The sequence below is a fragment of the Cryptotermes secundus genome, unplaced genomic scaffold (genome assembly GCF_002891405.2).
Source record: "Cryptotermes secundus unplaced genomic scaffold, Csec_1.0 scaffold179, whole genome shotgun sequence".
Taxonomy (NCBI): domain Eukaryota; kingdom Metazoa; phylum Arthropoda; class Insecta; order Blattodea; family Kalotermitidae; genus Cryptotermes; species Cryptotermes secundus.
Window position 1 is genome coordinate 1,493,315 of NW_019724586.1, and position 24,589 is coordinate 1,517,903.

General features: G+C 37.5%; 1 protein-coding gene across 1 annotated transcript in view; it reads left to right on the top strand.

The window, feature by feature from the left end:
• LOC111862309 (regulator of nonsense transcripts 2) overlaps positions 1-24,589 on the top strand; it is a gene marked incomplete in the record, with an annotated part of 50,796 nt that overhangs the window by 21,671 nt on the left and 4,536 nt on the right. The window contains 11 exon segments of the mRNA XM_033750620.1: positions 1,781-1,943; positions 3,737-3,884; positions 6,245-6,463; positions 8,047-8,376; positions 12,891-13,049; positions 15,130-15,309; positions 16,456-16,858; positions 20,728-20,867; positions 21,901-22,099; positions 23,334-23,476; positions 23,822-23,914. Of these exon segments, the coding sequence (XP_033606511.1) occupies positions 1,781-1,943; positions 3,737-3,884; positions 6,245-6,463; positions 8,047-8,376; positions 12,891-13,049; positions 15,130-15,309; positions 16,456-16,858; positions 20,728-20,867; positions 21,901-22,099; positions 23,334-23,476; positions 23,822-23,914 (2,177 nt within the window).

A 24,589-nucleotide genomic window follows, 5' to 3' on the forward strand; every position in this document is an offset into this window, starting at 1 on the left:
AGAAGTTCAAGACACAGCCATCGGCAGGGAAAGTGATGTGCATGGTCTTTTGGGATAGGCGGGGTGTGATTTTGTTGGATTTCCTTTAGCTGGGTGAGACTGTCAATTCTGAACGCTACAAGATGATGCTGACTAAGCTGAAGGCCCACATTTCCCTAGTCAGGCAAGAGAAGCAGACAACCTTTTGCTTGTAACATGATAACGCTAGACCCCATACCAGTTTGGCAACCACTGCACACATTGCAAGGTTTGGCTGGACTGTCCTACCACATCCACCTTATAGCCCCAATTTAGCCCCTTCACACTTCCATCTCTTTGGGCCTATGAAAGATGGACTACGTGGGCAACATTTTCCAGAGAACGGTACTGTCATTGCAAATGTAAGAAAGTGACTAGCCTCTACTTGCGCAGACTTTTACGGGCGCGGCATACAGGCTCTTGTTCATCGCTGGCAAAAGTGCATAACGAATGGTAGTGATTATGTGGAAAAATAACTGTAAGTAGCTGAAATCTTGCTGTATTTAACTGTGTTATTATGCTTTCTGTATCTGTTGTAGTTTTCATTAAAAAAATAGTAGGCATTATATACAGAATGCTCCTCGTATATGAATGTCATGGTTAAGAGACCCATTTTACTGTATTTTCTGCCTCTGTTCTTCTTGGATTCTGCCTCTGTTCTATATATCTACAACATTGTAAAATCAAATTGTTGATATAAATGTTCATTAAAATGTGTGAAATGTTTGGTTTTCTCATGTTCAGCTTCAGTTCGTTTTGGTGTATGCTAACAGCAGTGTGTCCATTTGAGTTATGTTACATACAGGAAGAATGAAAGTATTAATAATTACTCATTGCGTTGCAGTAATTTGTGCACTTAATTGAATGTTGTTGAGTAGTTAGCATTCATGCTTCATGTGTGGGACATTCTGGGTACAGTTCAGGGTCAAAAGGCAGTTGTCCTGACAGATCATTCATGCTTCATTTATTAGTTCTGGTAAATGCTAGTGACTTCACCATTTAAAACACAGTGGATAATGTATGTACACTGACTTTAATGGCAAGAAATGTTTGCATTTGGCCACAGTATTTTTATGACTAGTATGATATCAGAGTAAACAGTGATTATTTCCCTAAACAGCATCAACCAATTGCACTTTATAACAAAGATACATTATGCTTTGTGTGAGGTAGGGACTGAATTTTTAAATGTTATTTAGAAGAAAAAATTGCATCAAAATGTTAAGATAGTTCTTGGTTTCATCCCTTTTGGTTCTTCATTCACATTGAACCTTCTCTTTAATACTCCATAAGTTATGCAGTTCAGAAAGCATCATTAAATAAGCAAAGAAGTGTAATTGAATTTCAGCTATGCATGATGTATGTTTGATTATATATCTACAACATTGTTTTCCAAAGTTGGAGACCCCCACCCCAGGGTCATGAAAACTTTTTCCAAATGTTGTCTAAAGATGCTGAATTAATTGTAATTCTAAAAGGTTACATTAAATTACAGACATAGAGTCTAATAGAAGAACACTTAATAATTTTAAAATTTGATAGTAATATTTTTTGACATTGTTAAAATCACATTTTAAGTATTTTTTATGAGTTGGGAGGCCTCAAACTTTTTTTTTCAATCAAGGAAACTGCATACCAAACAAGTCTTTTAATCACAAATCTACAAAGTTATAGTACATTTACAAGTGTGTTGTATTATGCAAAAAATGCATGAGTTTAATGAAGTTTATGAATGTAAGTATATGAGTCATATTATTTTCAGACATAGAAGAATTAGAATGTGTGGCGAATTCCAGTAACAAGATATTGATGGAGTCATTTCTGACTCACCTGCCACACTGTGTAAATCGTGAAATGATTGACAGTTCAGCGGTAGAATTTGTCATGAACCTGAACACCAAGTATAACAGGAAGAAACTTGTGAAGTAAGTGGAGGAAAGGAGGAATGGATTGCAGATACAGAGTGAAGAATGAAGTTTACTTGTTTGATCTGATTTTTTAATATGCACGATATATTTTGTGAGTAGCTTGGTTTTTGAAATTTTATATGTCATTTTCTCGTATTTTTGGAGATCATACAGTTAGTGCAGATTGATGCTATCAAATTATGTAGGATCAGTGCCAGGACAGTTAACTCCTTTACTCGTTGCTGTTAGCACATTTCAGACCTCAGAAGCAAAAAAGATGGCTTTGATTAGAATGTGCAGAAAGTGAATACAGTTACATGTGTGTGCTAAACAAATTGATCTATAGGTAATGCTTGAGACTTGTATTTGGTAGATTCTCAATGTGAGCTGGGTCAGTGGGTATGCTGACTGAGTTTTTTGTGGTTTTCCTCAGTCTCTCCTTACAGATGCCAGGGTAGTACCTCAGTTGGGCCACAGTCACTTCCTTTTGAATCCTCTCCAGTTCATCAGTCAGCCTACCATCTTATGCTATATAGTCTCAATACTAAAAAAGTGTTGCTGAATAAAGCTACCTGCTGTTACATGAACAATGTAAAGTATTTTGCGTTTGTCAAAATAAATACATAAACAGTGCAAGCCAAACATTTTTGGCTTCTGCAGATTTGAATGTATGGTAAGTCATATCACAAAGAAAGATGAACACCAATTAATTTTATGTTATTTATCCTACATAGATAAAGTCTATCTAGAAGTTATTTTTGCAGTGAAATAGTATTGCTGCACATGCCACTGTAAGATTTAAAAAGTTTGAGATAAACCTTTTACACATAGTTAAATGTTTTATGAAATTTCTGTACCTATATAACCCAATTCTGGTCTTGAGACTATGATTTATAAGATTTATTTTCTATAATTTGAACTTGTGTAAGATATGACTGAACTGCTGGGTGCCACTGAATTTTTCCTTTCTCTCTTGATTATTTTTCACATTCTTACAGTTTCATAGGCGTAGAAGGGAGTGGATGTATACGATGGGGTACCCAAAAGAAACCGAACTAATTTTTTTGTGGGCAGAGCTTTTGTAGTACCGCGTTTTGCCGCTGTGAGCGCATAGAGCTAACATTCCTGAGTCGATAAGCCGACTACCATTGCTTCAGAAGGTAAGGACTAGTTTCGGCAGAGTTTCTAGTGACAACTGTTTTGTATGATCGTCGTTTTTGCAATGGCTGATTTTCGTGAACAGCATGCGGCGGTGAAATTCTGCTTTTTGCTCGGGAAAAGTGGAACAGAAACACTTGACATGTTAAAAACGGCGTACAAGGACGATGCTATGGGGAAAACTCAAGTGTTTGAGTGGTTTTCTCATTTCAAAAATGGTGAAATGTCAATTGATGACAAACCTCGTTCTGGTCGTCCTTCCATGGCCCGAACACATGAAAATGTTGAAAAAATTCGTGAAATCNCCGACTTTTTTTTGTTTCCTCGAATGAAAAGAGACATGAAAGGAAAAAACGACGGAGGTGCTGTGAAGCATCTCAAAAGATGAATTTAGACAATGTTTTGAAAAATTAAATAAAAGACTAGACAAGTGTATTAGTGTAAGTGGAGAGTACTTTGAAGGGGATTGAAGGTTTGTGCTTAAAATTTGAATAAATAAGTTAAAAAAATAAGTTCGGTTTCTTTTGGGTACCCCCTCGTAAACCCTATACAAATTCATGGTGTAGTGCTTACTTATTTAAGTACAGGGACAGCTTTTTCTTTGCTTTTACATTGTTTTATTTTTGTCATAACTGTTTTTGAACTTTTAACAGAATGTTGTTTAGTGTGCCTCGTACTCGTCTGGACCTTCTTCCATTTTATGCAAGATTTGTTGCCACATTGCATCCTGTAGTACCTGATGTCGCTGTGGAGCTTGGCCAGTTCCTCAAACAAGACTTCAAATTCCATGTCCGAAAGAAGGTTAGTTGAACTTATTTTAGCAATCCTTTTGAATGATTCAAAAGTGTGTATCTAATTATACTATTTAGCTGTACATTTCAATGACGAGAACCATGTAAGTGTATGCTTTTTCATTGAAATTCTGATATTTCAGTAAGATACCCATGGGGCAATCCAAATTTTGCAACTTTCTTATGTGGAGAATGTACACAGTGCAACCCCCATATAAGAATAGTTTATAAAAGATATAAAAATTCTCATTATGATGTATGCACAATATCCGAAAGTGGTTGAAATACATATTCTTCTAGTCCAGCTTCAGATTACATACGAGGTGTATCGGAAAGTTCCTGGGCTGTTACTGTTGTAACTGCCTCAGTGTGAGAAGATGAGATGGGAGGCCAAGGTCACACTTCCACAAGCCTATTGCATCAGTCTGCCACATGACACCACACTGTGAACAGTAATTGCTTTTACATGAGTGCTTTTTTGACTTTGTGTTTCATTTTGTCAGTGATGAATGGCAAAAGCGGACATGTGTGCATCAAGTTTTGAATGAAGCTAGGTAAATCTGCTACTGAAACTGTTGAAATGCTTCATGAGGCTTTGGAGAACATTCTCGAAGCCGGACAGCAGTTTCTGAATGGCATTCACATTTCAAGACCTGTTGAGTGTCCGTTGAACCAAGCACCAGCAAAATGACAGCAAATGTTGAAAAAATATGAGAACTCATCCTTGAAGACCTTCGCCCAACAATCCATGAGCTCATAGACACTGTTGGAATCAGTTATGGAGTTTGCCAGGAGTTCTTAGCAGAAAATTTGAACATGCGCCACATTACCACGAAGTTTGTTCCCTGACTCTTGACAAATCATCATAAGCAGTCGCACATAAATGTTTGTCTTTAGCAGTGAGAGAAGGCTTATGAGGAACCAACTTTTACAAGTGTCTCTAGTATCACAACAGGCAATGAAAGTTGGATTTATGAGTATGATCCAGAAACAAAGCAACAATTGTCGCAGCGGAAGAGCCCACAATCACCAAGAGCAAAAGAGGCACAGCAGGTCCAGAGTTCAACAAAGAGCATGTTCATTGTTTTTTCTTGGGGAGCGGGGGGTGGCATGAAGGGGATTGTTCACTGTGAATTTTGTTCCTCCTAACACTATGGTCAACTCTGACTTTTACTGTGATGTTTTGAGATGCTTGAGAGAAACTGTGCAGCAACTGGAACTTTTAGGGTGTAACCAACTGGTTCCTTCATCACAACAATGCATTCGCCCACACATCCCTGAAAACCACCTAGTCTGGGAACTTTCCCATAGCACATCATATATGATTATACAGTGCTAAGGTTTAGAAAGTGCAGGTGTGGCAGTATTTATTCTTTTTGTTCATTTACAATAAAACATTATGAAAATTCACATTTTAGCTTTGACATGTCATGTAGACATGAAAGTAACAAGGAACAGCTCAACATTCTTGTCATCTTTAGTATTATCTGAACTGAGAAATTAAAAATATGCATTCATAACCTCTTACGCTCACATCTTTGAGCAGATTTTTTTTTCTGGTTACAAGCTGGTATGACAGTATGCATTGTGTGCTGAGCACTTCTGTATCAGGCTTGTCTAAATTCTCTGCTTACACATACAGTTCTCAGATTCAAGAATGGGTACTTTTCTCCACCAAAGAAGGTAGAGGTTCGTGGTACTCTATAATGGTACCTTAACAGACTGCCAGAAATAAAAGAGTTTGGGGAGCATTTTTTTTTATTGCTAGTGGGATGGAACTAAGTCCCTTGTACTGTGGCCACTTCTAGCCTGTTGGACCAGCTCCAGATGATAGGTGAGGGTGATTGTGGAGCAATTGGTGGAATGAAGATTGGCAGGGGAAACCGAAGTACTTGGAGAAAACCTGCCCCAGCACCACTTTGTCCACGACAAATCCCACTTGACCAGACACGGGATCAAACCCCAGCCGCTGCAATGGGAAGCCAGCGACTGCAGATGCAGTTCATGCTGAAAGTTGCAAAACAGCTTGCTAGGAATTTCATATGGTGGAAGTATCAGAAAAGTGCCCTCATTTTATGAGAGATTTTCCCATGTCTTATTTCAAGAAATTGATGATTCTGAGATTTTTTTTTTTTTGTTATAATGAATTTCTCATATATGTATTTATTTGTTCTGCTGTGGTTCCACAATGGTTGTATTTTTATTTTATCCTTTCATGATTGAGATTTCTCGATTAATATTGTTAGACAATGATATAGGGAGTTGGTAAGTAAAATAAAAATTTTTTATGCATTGAAAATAATATATAAAGTTCATGATTACTAGATGTTGTATGTATCTAACAGAAATAATTTTCTTGTGAAATATCAGGATCAGATTAATATTGAATCCAAGATAAAAGTCGTGAGATTTATTGGAGAGTTGGTGAAGTTCAGAATGTACTCAAAGATAGAGGCTTTATATTGCCTGAAACTGCTGCTCCATGACTTCACACATCATCACATTGAAATGTGCTGCAGCCTTCTGGAATCCTGTGGTCGGTTCTTGTTCAGAAATGTAGACTCACATCAACGAACTAAAGTGTATTTGGTAAGTGTGCATGTGTGGTCTTGTTACAGGGGATCTTATTTATATAAATCGTTGAACAATTGTAGATACAGTTCAGTCTGGGTGGGTATGTGATTTAAAGATATTCAGTGCCTTAGATTTCACATTGTCCATATACTTGAATGCAAGTTCGTATCCTGAGGGCATGGATGTTTGGGAATAATGTTCTACATATTCTTATGAGGGTCTGAATACAGTCCTAATTTTAGGATTTTGTTTCAGCTTCAGCAGGCCTAATTATTTATTTTTTTTTATTGCTAGTGGGGTGGGACTAAATCCCTTGTACTGCGGCCACTTCTGGCCTATTGTACCAGCCCCAGATGATAGGTGACGGTGATTGTGGAGCAATTGGTGGAATGAAGATTGGCAGGGGAAACCGAAGTACTCGGAGAAAACCTGCCCTAGCACCACTTTGTCCACCAGAAAGCCCACTTTACCAGCCCCGGGATTGAACCCGGGCCATGGTGGGAAGCCAACGACTAACCGCTTGAGCTATGGCACAGCCTTTATGGGTCTAATTAAGAAACAAGTATAGGGCTATGTAATCTGTCAGAGTCTTGATATCAGTTTTTCCATGATCACAATACTTTCTCACATATACTACATACGTGAGAAAGTATAAATTGCACATTCAGTACAAGATGTGAAGACTTCTGTCTTGTGAGATATAATGTCATGTAGTCACTGGAGTGAGCTGACATTTTGGAGGAACATTTCCATCTTCAGAATTGAAGAGTAAGCCAAGCAAGAAACCAGCATGCACCCAACAGCAAATAGACCTATACTTTGCCTGGGTTTTGTTGATTTGTTGCTTGGCTTACTTTTCAACTCTGAAGATTCAGGCAGCATTGGTTGACTTTCACTGGACTGCACAGCAGTAGTATGCTTACTGCATGCTTAATCCTGGTTTCTTGCTTGGCATGCTCTTTGAACATGAAGAAAGGGGTGATATGTTCTTCCAGAGCTTCAGTTGACTTACACTGGACTACAGTGTTATATCCTTAGAGGTAGAAACCTTCACAGTCACTGCTATGAGAACCTCACATCTGACAGTAGCAGATGTTTTTATGGATCAAATTACAGGTCAGAAATTCATGCTACAGATGTGCTCTATGCTCTTTCTTAACAGTATGCAGTTTCAGCATCTCCCTCCCTCCCTCTCTCTCTTTTTCTCTATTTGTTTGTGTTTGTCTTAAATAGTATGTTAAAGAAATGTACGCAGGTTTTGTTGATGAACAGGTTCCATTTGACAAATTTTGTAAGTAAAACTTCAGAGCAAGACTATGTGGACATCTCAGTTTCAGTTAGATTTTGCTTTTTATTTCTGTTTCTACATTAGCCACTTAAACTTTGGTTTCTATTTCATGGAGGCCAGAGAAATTTACAATAAAGATAGATTGCACTTTAATTCTTGTTATGTTTTTAATGGTTTTATTGCATTTAAACCTACCTTGTTCACACAATTAATGTTGGAATATTAGTGTACTCACCTTCCAGTGTTAGAGAAGTTATTCAGATATAAAATACAAATTATTCTAGGTGGTACACTTTATTTTTGTCAACAGGAACAAATGATGAGGAAGAAGAGCGTTACAGCATTAGATTCTCGCTATGTGACGATGATTGAAAATGCATTTTATTATGTGGACCCACCAGACACAGCACCATTTGTGAGGAAAGAACGACCTCCAATGCATGAATTTATTCGTAAGATATTGTACCAAGATTTAATGAAGGCCAATACGGATAAAGTGTTGAGGCTGATGCGGAAGTTGGACTGGGAGAATCCAGATCTAGCAGAATATGCGGTGAAATGCCTCACTATGGCTCATAATGTTAAATATTACAATATCCGCTGCTTGGCCAGTCTTTTGGCAGGTCTGGTAACTCATCAGGTGAATTTATTGAATATCAGTATTTTTATGAAGCACATGTGATATATACAGGGTGTCCCAGGAGGAATGTGCCAGACTTTGGGAGGGTGTTCCTTGTGTTTAAGTATGCCGATATAACCCAAAACACCTATGTCCACAGTTGAACGGTTATGGAGATAATAGCCAGAGAAGTGTGAAACTTTGACAGGTGTTACACACTTGTTGATTACCAAATACATATTAAAACTGGAAGGAATATGTCGTTTCTGTAATGTTAATAATGTATGTAACATCAGACTAACTTATGCGTGACATGAAGTCATTAAATTGAACTACATAAAAACTCGCACACCATATCATAGTTGTTGTTAGGGTTCCAAGCACTATACATGACACAGGAATGGCAAGCACTGATGTAACATGGCTGACTGCGCATTCTGGTATGCGAGTGTATGTGACTAGTGAGGGCTGTCATCACCGCACTCAAGGACAAACATAGGTAAGACTTGTCAGCTGCCAGGTACAGTGCATGGACCCGCCAGAAGACCACACTTATCTCGGACCATTATCTCTGTAACTGTTCAACTTTGGACATAGGTGTTTTGGGTTATATCGGCATACTTTAACATAAGGAACACCTTCCCGAAGTCTGGCACATTCCTCCTGAGACACCCCGTATATAAAGGTATGCTTCATAATTTTTCTAATAAATCTGGATAATTTTTTTAGCACTTGGCTTATGATAGGATTCTGTAGCAGGCTGTTATGGAAGCAGTAATGACCATTTGTGTTTTACAAGAAACGGATAGTTTCTTGATCAGTTGAGTGACGGTCAGCTTCTGATGAAGGACTCTGCTCCATGCAGTAGTACATTAATTATATTGTAATGTTTGCTATGCAGAGTAATTTATAATCATTTTTTGTTGTCATGTAACGTAAATGACTTCGACAGAATATCATATAATTGTTGGCAATGATGAACTTAATCTGAAACCTCAGAAGTAAATTTGTGTAATATTTCAGTTCATCTGTGTTTCTGAGATGACATCTATTTTAAAGTGAATGATGGTAAATGCCACTATTGAAAAAGAAAAATGCTTTCATGATACCATTTTAATATTTCTCTGTGTAGATTGGAGCTGGGATAGCACAGTTTGTATAGTGACTGGCTATTTGATGGATGACTGAGAGGTTGGAGTTCAAGTCCCAGTAGGGTCAAGAATTTTCACTTCTCCATGTCGTCCAAACTGGCTCTGGGGTCCACGCAACTCCTATACAGTGGGTACCAGGGGTTCTTTCCCGGGGGTAAAGCGGCCGGGGCGTGAAGCTGACCACTCACCCTCAACTAGTGCCGAGGTCAAGAAAATGTGGATCTATACATCCACTCCCCCATATGTCTTCATGGCATAGTGCTTAATTAATTAAACACAGGGATAACTTTACCTTTTACGTGTGTAGATTAATGCATTGGTGACTCGGTTTGTTGCCCTGTCCTAGGCCGCAAGAGGATAGGGTACATTTAGCACCACCTTGTAGACACATGTAATGGGTATCTGAGGGAATGGCTGTTTTTCTTATCCATTCACTGGATTAGGCCCTTTGGCCTGTACCCATTCAGAATTAATAAAGAAACTATGAATTTTTCAGACAGTTTTGGTAGAACCCCTTGGATGGGGTATGAGTCCATTGCAAGGCCACTACCTACACAGTACTACACAAACTGAAAAAATGTATGCATCCATGCCTTGAGTGGGATTTGAACCCATGATCCCAGTGTTTTAGCGGGCAAATACATTTTGTGCCATAGACCACATGGACACTGTGATCAGCTGGGAATGGCTTTTCTTACAGTAAATTGTGTTTTTATTGAATGGGTTTATACAAAATTATGTGAACAAACAATTCAGTGTTGTACAAGATTTCTTACATGTGATTATGGTAAAATACATCCTGTATGTAATTAATTACAGAAACTGTTCCACTGCAAAGATGAGGTGCAATCAGATAGTTTCTCAACTGAATTTACTGTCAAATTTACATCAACATTTACTGTCAAACCTATGTTGTCCCTCCAAATTGTCTCCTTGGGACATGCAAGCCCAGTGATCACGCCCCGGTTCGAAGCTCTTTTCCTGACATCCAGTGTTTGAAACTCTGTCTGTTTGTCCTGTGATTTTGCTTGTATCATGGTGACATCACATCTCCTTCCTTTTAAGATCATCTTTAGTTCTGGGAAAAGAGAGAAGTCACACTGCTCTTAATCTGGTGAGTAGGCATGATGTGGAAAAAGTCTTTTTATTTTTAGCTAGAAATTCCCGCGTAAACAAGGCAGAGGGAGCAGGCCAATTTTGCCATGCATTTTCCTGCAGATACTGTAAGATGTTAATTTATGAATGTTGGTTTACATTTTGCCTTTGCAGAACAAATTCATAATGCACAGCTCCTTGAATAAAGAAGAGTGAGCATGGTCTTCACACTTGAGTGAACTTGTCTTGCCTTTTTTTAAGTGTTCCACTGGAACAAATGTTGCTTCATTTTTGGCTCATGCCTGTAAATCCACATTTTGTTTCCTGTGATTGTCTTCTATAGGAATTTTGGGTCTCAGGCCACTGTAGAAGGTTCTGGAACATGCTGACAGAATTCTTCTGCTCCTCACTCAGCAATCAGGCCATGAATTTGGCAACAATCTGACACATTCAGATTTTATTTTGAAATGCTCTAAAGTGAACCAGATGAAATTCCCAGCATGTTAGTATCATCAGGGATAGTGATTCTAATGTTTTTTAAAGTACCTTCACTTGATCCACATTTTAATCTGTTTTGTTTGTTGATGGATGTCCTGAGCATTCAGCATCTTCACCAGAGGTCACACTGCTTTTTAACTTGGAAAACCACTCAAATACTTGTGTTCATTTAGTTTCCTGCTCTCTAATATTTGCGTACAACATTTCAAAGGTTTGTGTAGCATTTTTCGTCAGTTTACAGCAAAATTTGATGCAGATGCACTGCTCTTTTAAGTCTGCCATTTTCTGCATATGCAAGAGTTGCAAATGGAACGGACACACTTGTGCGTAAGACATTAGATAACAGTTGCACATACTACAACCTTATTCAAAGCAGGAAGTGACTCAGCAGACTTTACGCTGTCTACGCCCAGTAGCAGAAGTGCATGCTAGCAACAGTAGTGCCATATCCGTCAGTCCTGAAATTATTTGGTCACACCTTGTAAATGCAATTATGTAATAATATCTAATTAATTTCTTGAAAGAATTAGTGACATATAAGAAAATTAATGACACAGGAAATGATGGTGACTTCTCTCCAACCACTCCTGCTGCTCCCTCCTTAAGGCCACTTGTCCTGAGTGGTTTCCTTGTAGAGTGCCAGTTGGTCCAGGTTTGTTACCATCATCTTCCTCCAGTTGGTGCAGCCAAAAGTTCTGAGAGTGGTCAGTGCTCCTACATTTATGGCTCCTACTGTGTGTGCCATCTCTTCTTTCATTTTGGAGGGGGCCAACCCATCCGCATTGTCCTGACACTCATTTTCATGTATTGTTTGTATAGGACTTCAGCTGGAACCAGAGATAAGATTTACAAAATGTGAAAACACTAAATCAAGATTTCACTCTGAACATCATACAGGCTGTAGAGACTTCATGGAAGTTTTTGCAGCGTGTAGTGCCTTATTATCCTACCGAAAATACAAACATCTCATTCTTCCTTTAATTAATTCTTCAAAGAAGGGCTCCAGAATATTTTTCACATTGCATGAAGAGACTCTTTTATGCACTAACTTTTTGTACTTGCCCTTTTTGAGCCTTCCTGTACTGGAATATACATGAAGAAAGCAGTCTTCTGGGATGTTGCATCGTGTAGATGTGTGTTAACCGATGTTTCGGAGGAACATATCGCCTCCATCTTCCTTGAAGATGCCACATTCCAGAAGACTGCTTTCTTCATAGTCACCGCCATGAAAACCTCAAATCTTACATGGAATAATGTTGTATTTTAGTGTCTTGTTGCACTGATTCGTATTCATAATGTGTATATATTAACCGTCTTTACAACGCATGCAGCCACATAAGAAAGACACATCATAAGACACAGTATATACACAATTAAAACATAAGAAGAACAACTCCCATAGCGGATGATTGGCATTACACCTGAGTTTGATATATGACATGTAAGATGATAGATCTTAACAAGTTTTAATATATATATTTATTACTGAACAGTGATGTACACACATTTTATATCATTTTATAAATGGACACTTAATGGCAGGCAGTGCAATGGTTTAACGTGATTAATACACCTGAGGATGGCAGAATGATGCCAAAACATGTAGTGGGAAGTGACAAGTGAAATTGTATGCACTAAAAGACGGTTAATATATACACATTATGGATACTTACATGGAATATACTTGGCTGCCAACTTTCACAGTCTGCAGTGCCATTGCCAATGCAGTGAGCTGCCTGTGTATTCAGGTTTAAATTTTGCAACACAGTTCTGCTTGTTGTTGGATTGCAGGAAACAGTTGGGACACATGTAGTTGATGGGGTGATGGAGGATATCAGGTTGGGTATGGAAGTGAACCTGCCTAAATACAGCCAGCGCCGTGTGGCAATGATCAAGTATTTGGGTGAACTCTATAATTATCGCATGGTGGAGAGCAGTGATATATTCAAGGTAACAAGTAGCTTTTATTCATTCGTTGACAAATTTCTATATTGGTGTTACTGGTTTTGTGTAGTTGTGTTCATTGCAGGGTTGGAATGAATCAACAGTAAAGTTTTTTTTTTTTTGTTTCTTTCACCATAGACATAATATTTCTCCTGTTATATGCTTGGTCAGTAAATATTCTGGAAGTTCAGTAATAAGAGTTTAGTAGTAAGTATGAGAGATATTTCCACTTTTGGAAGATTATTTTGAATAGTAGTTCCAAAATAACCCTTATTTAAGGATGAAGATTGATAGATGTCTTGACCCTTTCTGACCGGCATGTTTGGAGAAATTTCCGCAGCCAGGATGATGGGTTTTTAATTGCCTGCCAAGCCACTAAATGAAGTGTTTTGCCAAAAAAATTGATGCAGCAAGGGCATAAAATTAAAAGGGAGAATGTGTACTTACATTTTCAATTGTCAAATTCTTGGACCAACTCATCACTACTATAATATCTGTCATTGAAAAGGTGGTAGTCTTCAATACCAGACACACTGAGTCATAGTCTGTCCATCAAGGAAAGAACCATTCTTGAAATGAAGTGTTTTTCAGAATATGGCAAGTTCTGTCACCCTGTAAGTTTTCTGTAATTTGGAATTATACTGTGAACATAACCAGTCTCACTAACAGCTAATAGAAATAATCTGATTCCCCACTTTTTTGGGGGGGAATTATAAGTTTTAAAAATTTTTTTGTGCTAGAACCCAAGTTATGAAGAGTTTTTCACTTAACATGTCATTAATAGATTCTTCATCCTCAACACATACTGGATTATATTTCAGTTTTTTTTTCAAGCAAGAAGGCAGATGTCTGCCTGTATGTAAAGCCATGTTGATAACACTGATGCACAGTAATATATATGGCATTCATTCCTCAAGAATCACAAATTATAACTTCTAAATGGCAGAAGAAGGCAGACAAAACATGAATCCATTGGTATAGTACACAGTGCCAACTAGTGACGTATGAGCCACACATGACTGCAGAAACTTGAAAGAAACTTTGTCGATCATATATCGACATTTGTGCATGGAAGCACTGTCACCATTTTGATTATATAGTGGCATCTGACTGGAAAGGGTTAAATATTGTGACATAACTACAATTACTTTATTAAAACCGTCAGTGCCAAGTTTGACTTTGCTACATGTTTTGGCTATTAAAAGCCATCATCAGACAAATACATGGCTAACAAATATACACCACTGAACTGCAATACTAATAAAATTGGATACAATAATATTAATTATATTAAAATATTTGTCATAAAAATACAATAAATTTGACTATATAAAACAAAAGTTATAGAATAAGACAAGAATAAAATTCTTTGAATGATGTTTTTTATCATCGAGTCAGTAGTTGGTTTTCGTGATTTTGTTGTGTTCCCACTGACAAATTGGAATATTCTATATTTTGTGTATATATAATAAACTGTTTAGGAGGCTCGTGATGTAGATGTAGTAATATTAATGTTAATTACTTAGTCGGTGCCTCATCTTACAAAGTATTGTCTGTTCTATAGGGAATGTCGTTTACATCATCTTCGCTATAACATTGAGTGCTTTTGAAATATGACAAGATGGCAAATGTTTTCCATTTTACATACAGTAAACTCCCCATTATTGAGCACATGTAGGGAATGGGTTGTACTGGTTACATGAGGAAAGCTTTTGCAGAACCCAATTTTCATGTAGTTTTCACCTTTCCGGTGTTTCAATATTTCAGTTTTTGTTTCAAAGTCATAACATTTTTTCACTTTAGTTCCTCTGTGGTTGTCTTAGGAGACATATCAGATTGGCGGGTGAAAGACTTCAGATATACTGTAATGCAATCACAAATTGAATTAACCCCTCACACAGGCATTTTTGTGAGGGAAGGTGATGAGTAGCACTCCTAGTAGTGGCTGGGAGAACTACCATGTGGCAGTGAACATATGTGTATTGCAACTTTGTTCTTGAGGAAACTTTCAAAATTTTTGCCAGCTGCATGAGAATTCTTAATGCTTGGCTACTGGATAACCAGGAGTTTATTCTGTATATTGCAGATTCTGTATTCATTGATCTCGTTTGGTGTGTCACAAAACCCTTCAAGTCCCTCATTTTTGGATCCTCCTGAACACCTATTCCGCATCCGACTAGTGTGCGTTCTTTTGGAGACATGTGGTCAGTATTTCAACAATGGAATAAGCAAGTCAAAGCTGGATTATTTCTTCACTTACTTCCAGGTATGTTCCACAATAATGTAGATATTTTAAAAAGTTGTCATAGTGTAGTATGCTGTCATAAGTCCATTATACTAGCCAGATTCAGTATTTCACCATATTGAACAATTTTGGCTGCTACTTTATGTGAAACAATGGAAAAGAAATGTTTTATTTTTTTTGTCAAATATTTATAGAATTTAATATTGGGGCTTATAAAATTTAAACCAAAATTATTTCCTTGAAGTTGAATGTTTTAGTCAGAGTTTGTTGCAAACAAAAGTCAAGGCATAGGTGGGAGGATAATATTAAAATTGTCTTTAAAGAAACTGGTTGTGAAATTGTGGACTGCATTCATCTGGCTCAGGAAATGGCTGATAAACCTCCAGGTTGCATAAAAGAGACTAGTTGAGTGACTGTTAGTTTCTCAAGAAGTACTCTGCGCAATGACTTAGCTATTAAGTAGGCCATGAATCTTTTTGGAAAGATGGTCTCTAGTTGTAATTATATTAAATATATTTTGTTAAATTTTCTCTTAGAGAAAACTTTCTTCAATTTTTTTGTTGCTGCTGCTGTTGAGACTGCAGCTGATTGGAGCTCTGACTCTCGGTCTGATTCTGAGAGTGTGCATTGAACACTCTGAATTTACCATCCAGTCCTAGAAAAATAACAGAGTTATTTCCTTACATTATATANAATGCCATGTAGTCCCTTGAAAGCCAAAGAGAATTTTAGGGGAACATATCTCCACATCCAGAGTCAGAATGAGCTGAGCAAGATACCAGCATTAAAGTAGGAGGTGTCATATCCCAGAAGATAATCATCACTGTGAGAACCTCAAATCCTTGTTTTTTGTTGTATGTCTAGGTAATCAGTGCTCTTCCATTTGATGAATATATGCACAAGTCATTTGGTTTTCATCTGTCTAATCCTTTATTGCCTATTCTGCATGAACCACTGCTTTAATTACCTCAGTCCAACTTTATCTTAATGAATCTAAGGTAAAGATAATTAAATATTTGTGAAATTTGAAGCCAGTAAATATGATGGTTTATTTCACTTTAAAAGGTTGTATGTCTGCAAATATCTGTTCATAATACCCTCATAGTGAGGATTTTGCAATTTGGGTGTGCACTGTCAGTGGACCACAAACTGTTCTTGTTTTCACAGAGGTATTTCTGGCTTAAATATGAAGATAAATATTGGACTCCAGAAAATCCATTCCCAGTTGGAATCCATTACTTATTCAAAGATACTTTGACAAGTTTGCGGCCGAAGCTATGCTTGTTTTCAAGTTTAGAGGAAGCAAATCAAGCAGTTCATCAAATGCAGTTGGAATTTGCACCGATGCTATCAGATCGTATGCCAGGGCTGTTTGGTGGAGGGGGTGGAGATGATACAGACAACATACTCCCTACTCTGGGGTCTGATCTCGGGACCATCGTGGAGGCAGCAAGTGAGGGAGATGATGATGCATGTACTGAGTCAGAAGTTGCGGATGCCACAGATGCAGAAACGGAGACAGAGGAATCTCTGTCGCACGATGGTCGGCCTATGAAGAAATCTGCAAAATGTATGTGAACGATGATATTTAATAATATTCATTTATAGATTATTTTGTTTTACAGTTTTAATCCACCCTTTGTTTATATTAGAACTAAATATGGTTGTGATTACAGTAAAAGTACGTAGGTCATACCTAAAGTCATGAGCAACTTTTTTTGCATGCAACCTGGGAACAGCAGACGAAAGAGAGTACGGTGGTAGGTGGAACCAGCTATTGTGTTAACCTTGAGTGTCTTGTGATGTCAAAAGCTTGCATCACATGACCAGTATCACTCCTAACAAAATGGCTGACAATGATGTGTTGTTTCGCCAGTGTGCTGTCATTGAATTTCTTGTGAAAGAGGAAATCCCTGCTGCAGAAATTCACCAGAGACTTCAGCATGCTTATGGAAGTGTGTGCATGGGTGTGAGCAGTGTTCGAAGATGGGTGAAACATTTTAAAGATGGGAACACCAGCATCAAAGATGAGCCTTGGAGCAGTCATCCTCGAACAGCCTCAACTGAACGCAACAAGGAAAGAGGGGTTGAGATCATTGAAGATGACAGGCATGTGACTGTGGACACAACAGCCCGAAAACTTGGAATAGGGCACAGTGCAGTACAGGAGATGATTGAAAGCTTGGGCTATAGGAAAGTTTGTGCTCTTTGGGTCCCGCGGTTATTGACTGAAGACCACAAAGGTCAGCGAAAAGCCATCAGCTCAGAACTGCTGCAGAGATATCGACATGAAGGCGATGATTTTTTGCTCTGTATTGTGACAGGTGACGAAAGCTGGTTTCACCATTTCGAACCTGAAACAAAATGGCAGAGTATGGAATGGCACCATTTGCATTCTTCATCAAAAAGAGAAGGCAAAGACAGTGCCATCAGCTGCGAAGGTGATGGGCACAGTCTTCTGGGATGCAGACGGTTTTATTCTGGGCGAATTTCTAGAACCTGGGCAAACTATCAATGTTGCTCGTTATGTCCAGACACTGCACAAGCTCTGTCATGCATTGTGCGATAAACGTCTGGGATGAAACATCATCCTGCATGACAATGCTCACCCCTGCGCTGCTTGCCTCACATTGGAAGCAATTGCAAAAATGGGGTGGAAAGTTCTTTCATGCCCCTCCTATAGCCCTGATTTGGCACCCTCCGACTACCATCTTTTCAGATTTGTGAAGGATCAGCTGCATGGACAATGTTTTGAGACAAGTGAGGCAATTCAGAAAGCAGTACATCAGTGTCTTCAGATGGCCAGAATGGAATTTTACAGAAGGGGAATTTTCAAACTCCCAGAACGCTGGGAGAAATGTGTACAAAGAAGTGGCAATTATGTGGAAAAATAAAGAAAGGTCTGTAGATTGAGATGATGTATTTGGTTTGTCAATAATAAAGCATGTTACTTTACAAAGAATTGTTGCTCGTGACTTTCAATATGACCCTCATATATTATAATGACAGTTCATAATGTCAATAGAAGATTTTCTATGAGGAATTGTCATCAGTCTTAATCATAATTTCTTGAAGTATACCTGACCTGTGCACCTTATTAGATGTACTTACATTTTTCATGTTCCATGCTGTATATAATTATTCCCTTGTTAAATGTGTTTCTTGTGTGTTTGTATGACAAATATGATGATGCAGTTGAAAAAGAGACAAACTCAATAGTGAGTATCATCAAGATTAGAGATAACTCTCCTGTAATATTGTGGTCAGAGTGACACTCTAGTTCAGCCTTTCTCAACCTTTTTACCTTGGAGAAACCCTTGAAATAATTTTCAAGTCTCAGGTAATATCTGCATAAAAATTATTATAAAGGTAGGCTCTAGATTTAATGTAAATAAGGGTTGTAAATCGATCTTAATTAGTTTTATTTACAAAATGAAAAACATTAGGTAAATCAAAGCAATATAAACAAAAATGTCATCTAAGAGAGTGTTATTTTTGAAACTAAAATAAAGAATGAAATTTACATCTTTAATGTGAAACCTATGCTTGTTTTTTGCTGTGCAAATACATAATTCTGGGTTAAGCTTTGATAAGCACACACAGTTCATTTGCAACTGAAATTAGATGATTGCTGTCTTTGCTCTTGTTGCTTGTTAAACAAGAAAAAGCTTGCTTACATATGTAAGAAGTCGAAAACTGCGGCAATATGTTTATTCCTTTCCTGTGAATGGCAGGATATTTTTTTGTTCATAGAAATCCAGTACTTGTCCAGGGATAGGTCGGTAAATCTCATCTTGAGTGTATGATCAGACTTCAGCTCACAAAGCTCTTCTTCTTCCCTTAAAGTGAAGTTCTCAGGCTGAGCAGATGGTTTAGAGTAAGGGCTGTGCATGCAGTCATACATTTGTGCTGAAAGAGAAGGAAACTGATATTTATTTTTGTTCTGCAGTTCTTCAAAGTGGTTTTCAATAAGACTGAAGACTTGTTGATATCCTTCTTCACTCTGAAGCCTCAGAAGCAGTGAAGACATTTCAAGATTTCCTTTCACAACATGATTTTTCCAAAGATTCAGTTTCCTTTTAAATACAAAAATCTTGTCACTTGGAGTCAAAGCATTTTCTCTGGGGCCTTGCAGAGACTTGTTCAAATGGTTCATGGGATGAAAAACGTCAGCTAAGTAGGCTAGTTTCTGTAGCCATTCTTCATCTTCAAAGCACATGCAAATATTTCACTGTCTCTCTCGAAACCCCTAGCAACTTTTCACAGAACCCTGGCTGAGAAAGGCTGCCCTCGTTAGTTATGATTGATTAGTTCATTTCTGGTGGTAGGTGTAATGCTGGTCAACACAAGTCATGTACTGCTAACATATAAATTAGATTACACTGACCTTTGTAATGGTGTAAGTATGTGTGAAGAAGAACAGAACACAAAATTGACATTGTATATAGACCTCACCTTCACTACATATGATACTTCTCTGCTATTTCATTTGATTCTTGAAGAATCTGCCCTTACAAGTATATTGTGTAACATAAAAATTTAAAACATTTGTCCATGTATTGGAACATTTATTGCCTGTTTCTGAGAAGACTTCGCTATAGTGCTGCTTCTGATTTCAAATTATTAGCACCCCATGAGCTTTCCACTCCCAGCCTTCTTGAAAACAGCTGATAGACACACAGTAATACCAGAACCATTCCTAAGCAGTATGAGCATACAGCAATGGAGGAACTTTTGGAAGTGGTGTTTTCTGTGTGGGCTGTGCCAAGGGCATGTAAGGGGGCCTGGAACAGCTTGAGTCAGTCAAGAATTGACAGCTGAAGTTGGAGGTTGGTAGTTGGAAATCAGCCCAGCTGAGAAGCTGGCAGCCAAAGGAAGATCCAGTTGAAATCACTGTTCAGATTGTGAGGTTGGCATGAGATGATTGCCACCGTGTGAAGACGTGAGTCCGGAAGCAGAGGAATGTCCGCTGTTGAAAGCTGCTATCAAGCAGTGTTATTGAGGCACTAGTCTGTGTGTGGTAGTGATCTGTGAAGCATAGTCACAAGCTATAAAAGTGTCCAGTAAATCTAGTTATCAGTCCAGAACCCTTCTGTCATCACTCCCACACATGATAACATGGAACTTCAGAGCCACATTTAAAGCTTTCTAGTTCATCTGTATAACAGCATCGGTTCTTCAGAACTAGATCAGTTACTGGTAGCACCTACATTCAACAGTACAGACACTTCTCTTCTCAACTGTGCTGCAGAGTCAACTCTTATATACCAGAGTAGAGTCATGACAGATAAAAAAGAACAAATTTTAGTGGTTAAGCATTCAAATTGGATGTTCTAGTGGAGCCTTGACATGATATGGAAAAGCTGAATAGATATTTTTTCTTATATGGATGAATTGAGATTGCATATTACAGCCTTGCTTTATTTATTGTATTTGTAGGTGGTGGAGGGGAGGATGGTGAAGGTGGAGAGGAAGAAGAAGAAGATCAGGAATTCTGTGAAGCTCTTTCTGAGTTTGAAGATGGCGAGGGAGAGGGAGAGTGGGGTGGCACAAGCTCTTCACCACTACAGAGGAGCCAGGTACTGCCAAGCTTGAGGCCCTTTTTACTTACATATTGAAATAAGCTGTGGTATTTATTTGGTGCACTCCCTCCTCCCCTCTTCACACCACATTTTCATAAATTAGGAGTCATGTAAATGAGGTTTATATTCAATTCACATTTAAAACTTCAAATTCCTCTTGAATTAGCTGACTCATCTTGAAACGTTTATTTTGTTATTTTTTATGGGGGGGAGGGGGAATTAAAGTTGTGTAACTGAAATAATGTGTTCAAAATAGTATGAATGTAGTAAGCGCAAGGTTTTGTAATGTCAGGGAAGCATAAGAACTTTCTACCATATCAGAAGTATGAGTATGTAAATACTGTTGAGGACAAGCTAGCATGCAAATTTTCACACAAGTTTTCATTTTTGAACAGGCTCAAATTTAAATTTTTTTTCTCATTTTTTATTTCCTTAGGCACTGAAAATGTCATATACCAAGAAGCTTAACATGACTGAATAGGTTATCACCTGTTCTAAAGTAAAGTAAAGTAAAGTAAAGTAAAGACAGTAATTACAAGGAGACCTATGAAGCAGTAGATTGTGCTAAGAAGTAATAATGTGAATGATTCATATAATTTAATGTTTTTTTTTATTTATTTCATTCTTATCCGTCACACTACTTACATTACTACTGCTACTTACAGGTCACATTGGACGGAGTAATTTATATTTGTTAATGTTCATTGTTTCAAACACTACTTCAGGCGAAATTTGTAGAACAGGTTGACATATTTTTGTATCATATATTTCCTCTAATTGTTGAGCTGTTTTCTGTGATAAAATTATCAAATCCTAAAATGGATTTACTAGTGACATTTTCTGTGGATTCCTCATTGGAATAATATGAAGCATGTCTTGTAAGATTCCAGGATAGAAACAAGTGCAAACCCTGCAGTGACATGTAAGATACTGGTAACATTTGAAGAGTTTGAAAATGTGGGATTCACCTCCTTAACTGTTATGGACTGTGCTATACAAATTATAATTATATTATAATAACTTTCTACAGGGAGATGAAGCATCTATGGTAGCAGCCTTACCACAAGGGCCTACTCATGTTGAATGCCCAGAAGATGAAGACTTCCTCTCTGCATTTGATAGGATGGTATCAGATAACATTCAAGACCGCATGCGGGAGACAGTGAAGCCACAACAAGTTGACATATCTGTTCCATTGCACATCAAAAGCAGTGCTAAGAAGACCTACGGTATTGTACAGTATCATACAGTGTACCTGTGATAGACCAAATAAGATTTACAGCAAAAACTTGATTATAATGAAAAAGTCAGTGCCACAAATTTGTTATAATTACATATATGAGGAAATCTTATGTTAAACAGCTATCTTTTTTGTGGCGCTTTTGTTATTATGAGGAGTTGCAAACTAGCTGCAACTTTTTCCATAGACTTTTGCACTGAGTGCACTTACATTTCTGGTGCTCAAGCTATTTGTAGCAGATGAGCCATGAAGGTATTTTTTAATTCATGCTTTGGGCATCTCTCTTGTCCAAGGGAATGAAATTGACATTCCATAATTTGAGTACTGTATGTCTGAATATAGAATTTACTTGACCATGAAGTTGAAATGTTGAGTGTGCATGCACAGAGTATTTGAAAATTATAGGCTGATTTTACATGTTTACAGGGGCAGTGTATTAAGGAATATATTTTGCATGACCTGACATCTTCAGGGTTGAGTCACATCCAAATTTTAGCCAATGAGAAATGTCTCATGTAACTGTAGCTGAATTTCTCATAAATCCAGGGCTTGATTCGTTGTATATTGTGAATGGGAGTTGGAAACTTTTCTGTGATTATCTTCCATACTGCTCAGATTAAATGCAACAGAGAGAATGAAAATGCTGTTAAAGTGGTTTTTCCAGGAAAGAACAGTTGCCATATTGGTTGCTGGACTAATGGTCAAGGCAAAGCTAAGCAGTTTGCATAATACCTGCAGACTGAAAACTTCAATACCATATGTTGTTATGGGCTGCTGTTTCTTCAAACCCTCTGCTTATAACAGAGAACACATGTGGCAGTATTATTCAAGTTTTACATGCATGATTGGTTGGATAATTTATTTTATTTCTAATTAACAGCATTTGTAGGCTTAATGTTCAAAACTTTTGTATTTGGAGCAACCTTTGCACTGCCGTTTCATATGAGTGTTTGAATTCTAATTCCGAGAGTTTCTGAGCAGTCTCTCACATTTTCTTAAGTGTCATTTGGTTTATAAGGATGAATAATAATATGCATAATTTCTGTATTTAATTATAAATGAGAATCCCTTGAGTCAAGCAGAACAGCTGAAAGTTACACTCAGAAAGTTATATTGCTATCACATGTCAGTAATCTGAGCAGTTCATGTGTTGCAGTGGTGGTGATTAATTGTGCAAGTTTATAAATACTAGCAGGCCATGATTTATATTATATTTGTTTCAGAACAATTGCAAGAAACAAGGATAGAAGAGAAATGTACAATGAACTTTGTGTTGATGATAAGGAAAGGTCACAAACAACAGTACAAGAGTTTGGCTGTACCTATTAATTCTGAGTTGGCTCTCAATTTAAAAAATCGTGAAGAAGTAAGGGCTTGACTTTTTAATTATTTTTGTTTCATACATCACTGAAGTATTGTATAAGATACTTTGGCTATTATATTTATCTCCTATAAGATTTACAAAACTGTACTACAGTTGATGAATGTTACAATGTTACAATATATAGAAATATATCTCTTTAACACTTCATTTCTTCCTTATTGTGGTATCTGTCTCATATTAATGTGTGGCACAGTGGTATGCATGTCATTCACATTCTGGAAGTATCCATGAATACTGGTTGTCTTGACTCAGGCTATTTATGGTTTACATCCCACATCTGCTGAAATTTGCCTGGTTGATTAAATTAACTGTCATGGTCTTTCTTAGGCTGAACGAGCTGAAAAGGAGCGAGTGAAACGCCTCACATTGGATATCAATGAAAGACTGGAAGAAGAAGATTATCAAGAAATGCTTGCTCAGGTATGTTTAAATATATGTAAAGTGGTATGGTCGTTCTTAGTTTATTTTAAGATTTATCCTGGATGCGATACCATCTTTACCATCTTGCTGTAGTGGTGCTCAAGTGCAAGCAGCGATATGCAGACGTGGAGTGTTATGGAGGAGCACTACTGGCTGTCTGTGTTCCATGCCTTTTGTTCTGAATGGCCGCATTCAATTTTTTTTTAGTGTTTCACAGTAAAAACATGGCTTTGCTCACAGTCAGCAGACTTGACACAGGCATACAAAAACTTATTTCCCGATACAGGTGCCTCAGTTCCAGTGGTGACTATGTTGAGAAGTAGCTTAAGTATAGTCACATATACAGGGTGATTCACGAAGTTTTACCGCCACTTAGGGAGGGCATTCCTGAGGTAATTTGGAACAAAAAATGTTAATATACTAATGGTATCCAACTCATAATTAAAGAGATACAGTAATTTGAAAACTGGTGAAAAATCTTTTCTTCTTCGAATTTCAGTCAAAACAAATTAGAAATACAATACAAACACTTTTTAAATCATTAATGTTTTAGGAAAGAAGCATGCTAAAACAATTTTTTTTTTCGATTTCTTAATTTTGCACTGTGCAACATTTTTCATCGATTTTATGTTACAAAATTACATTATTTTCAGCATCCCATTCTGTAAACATACC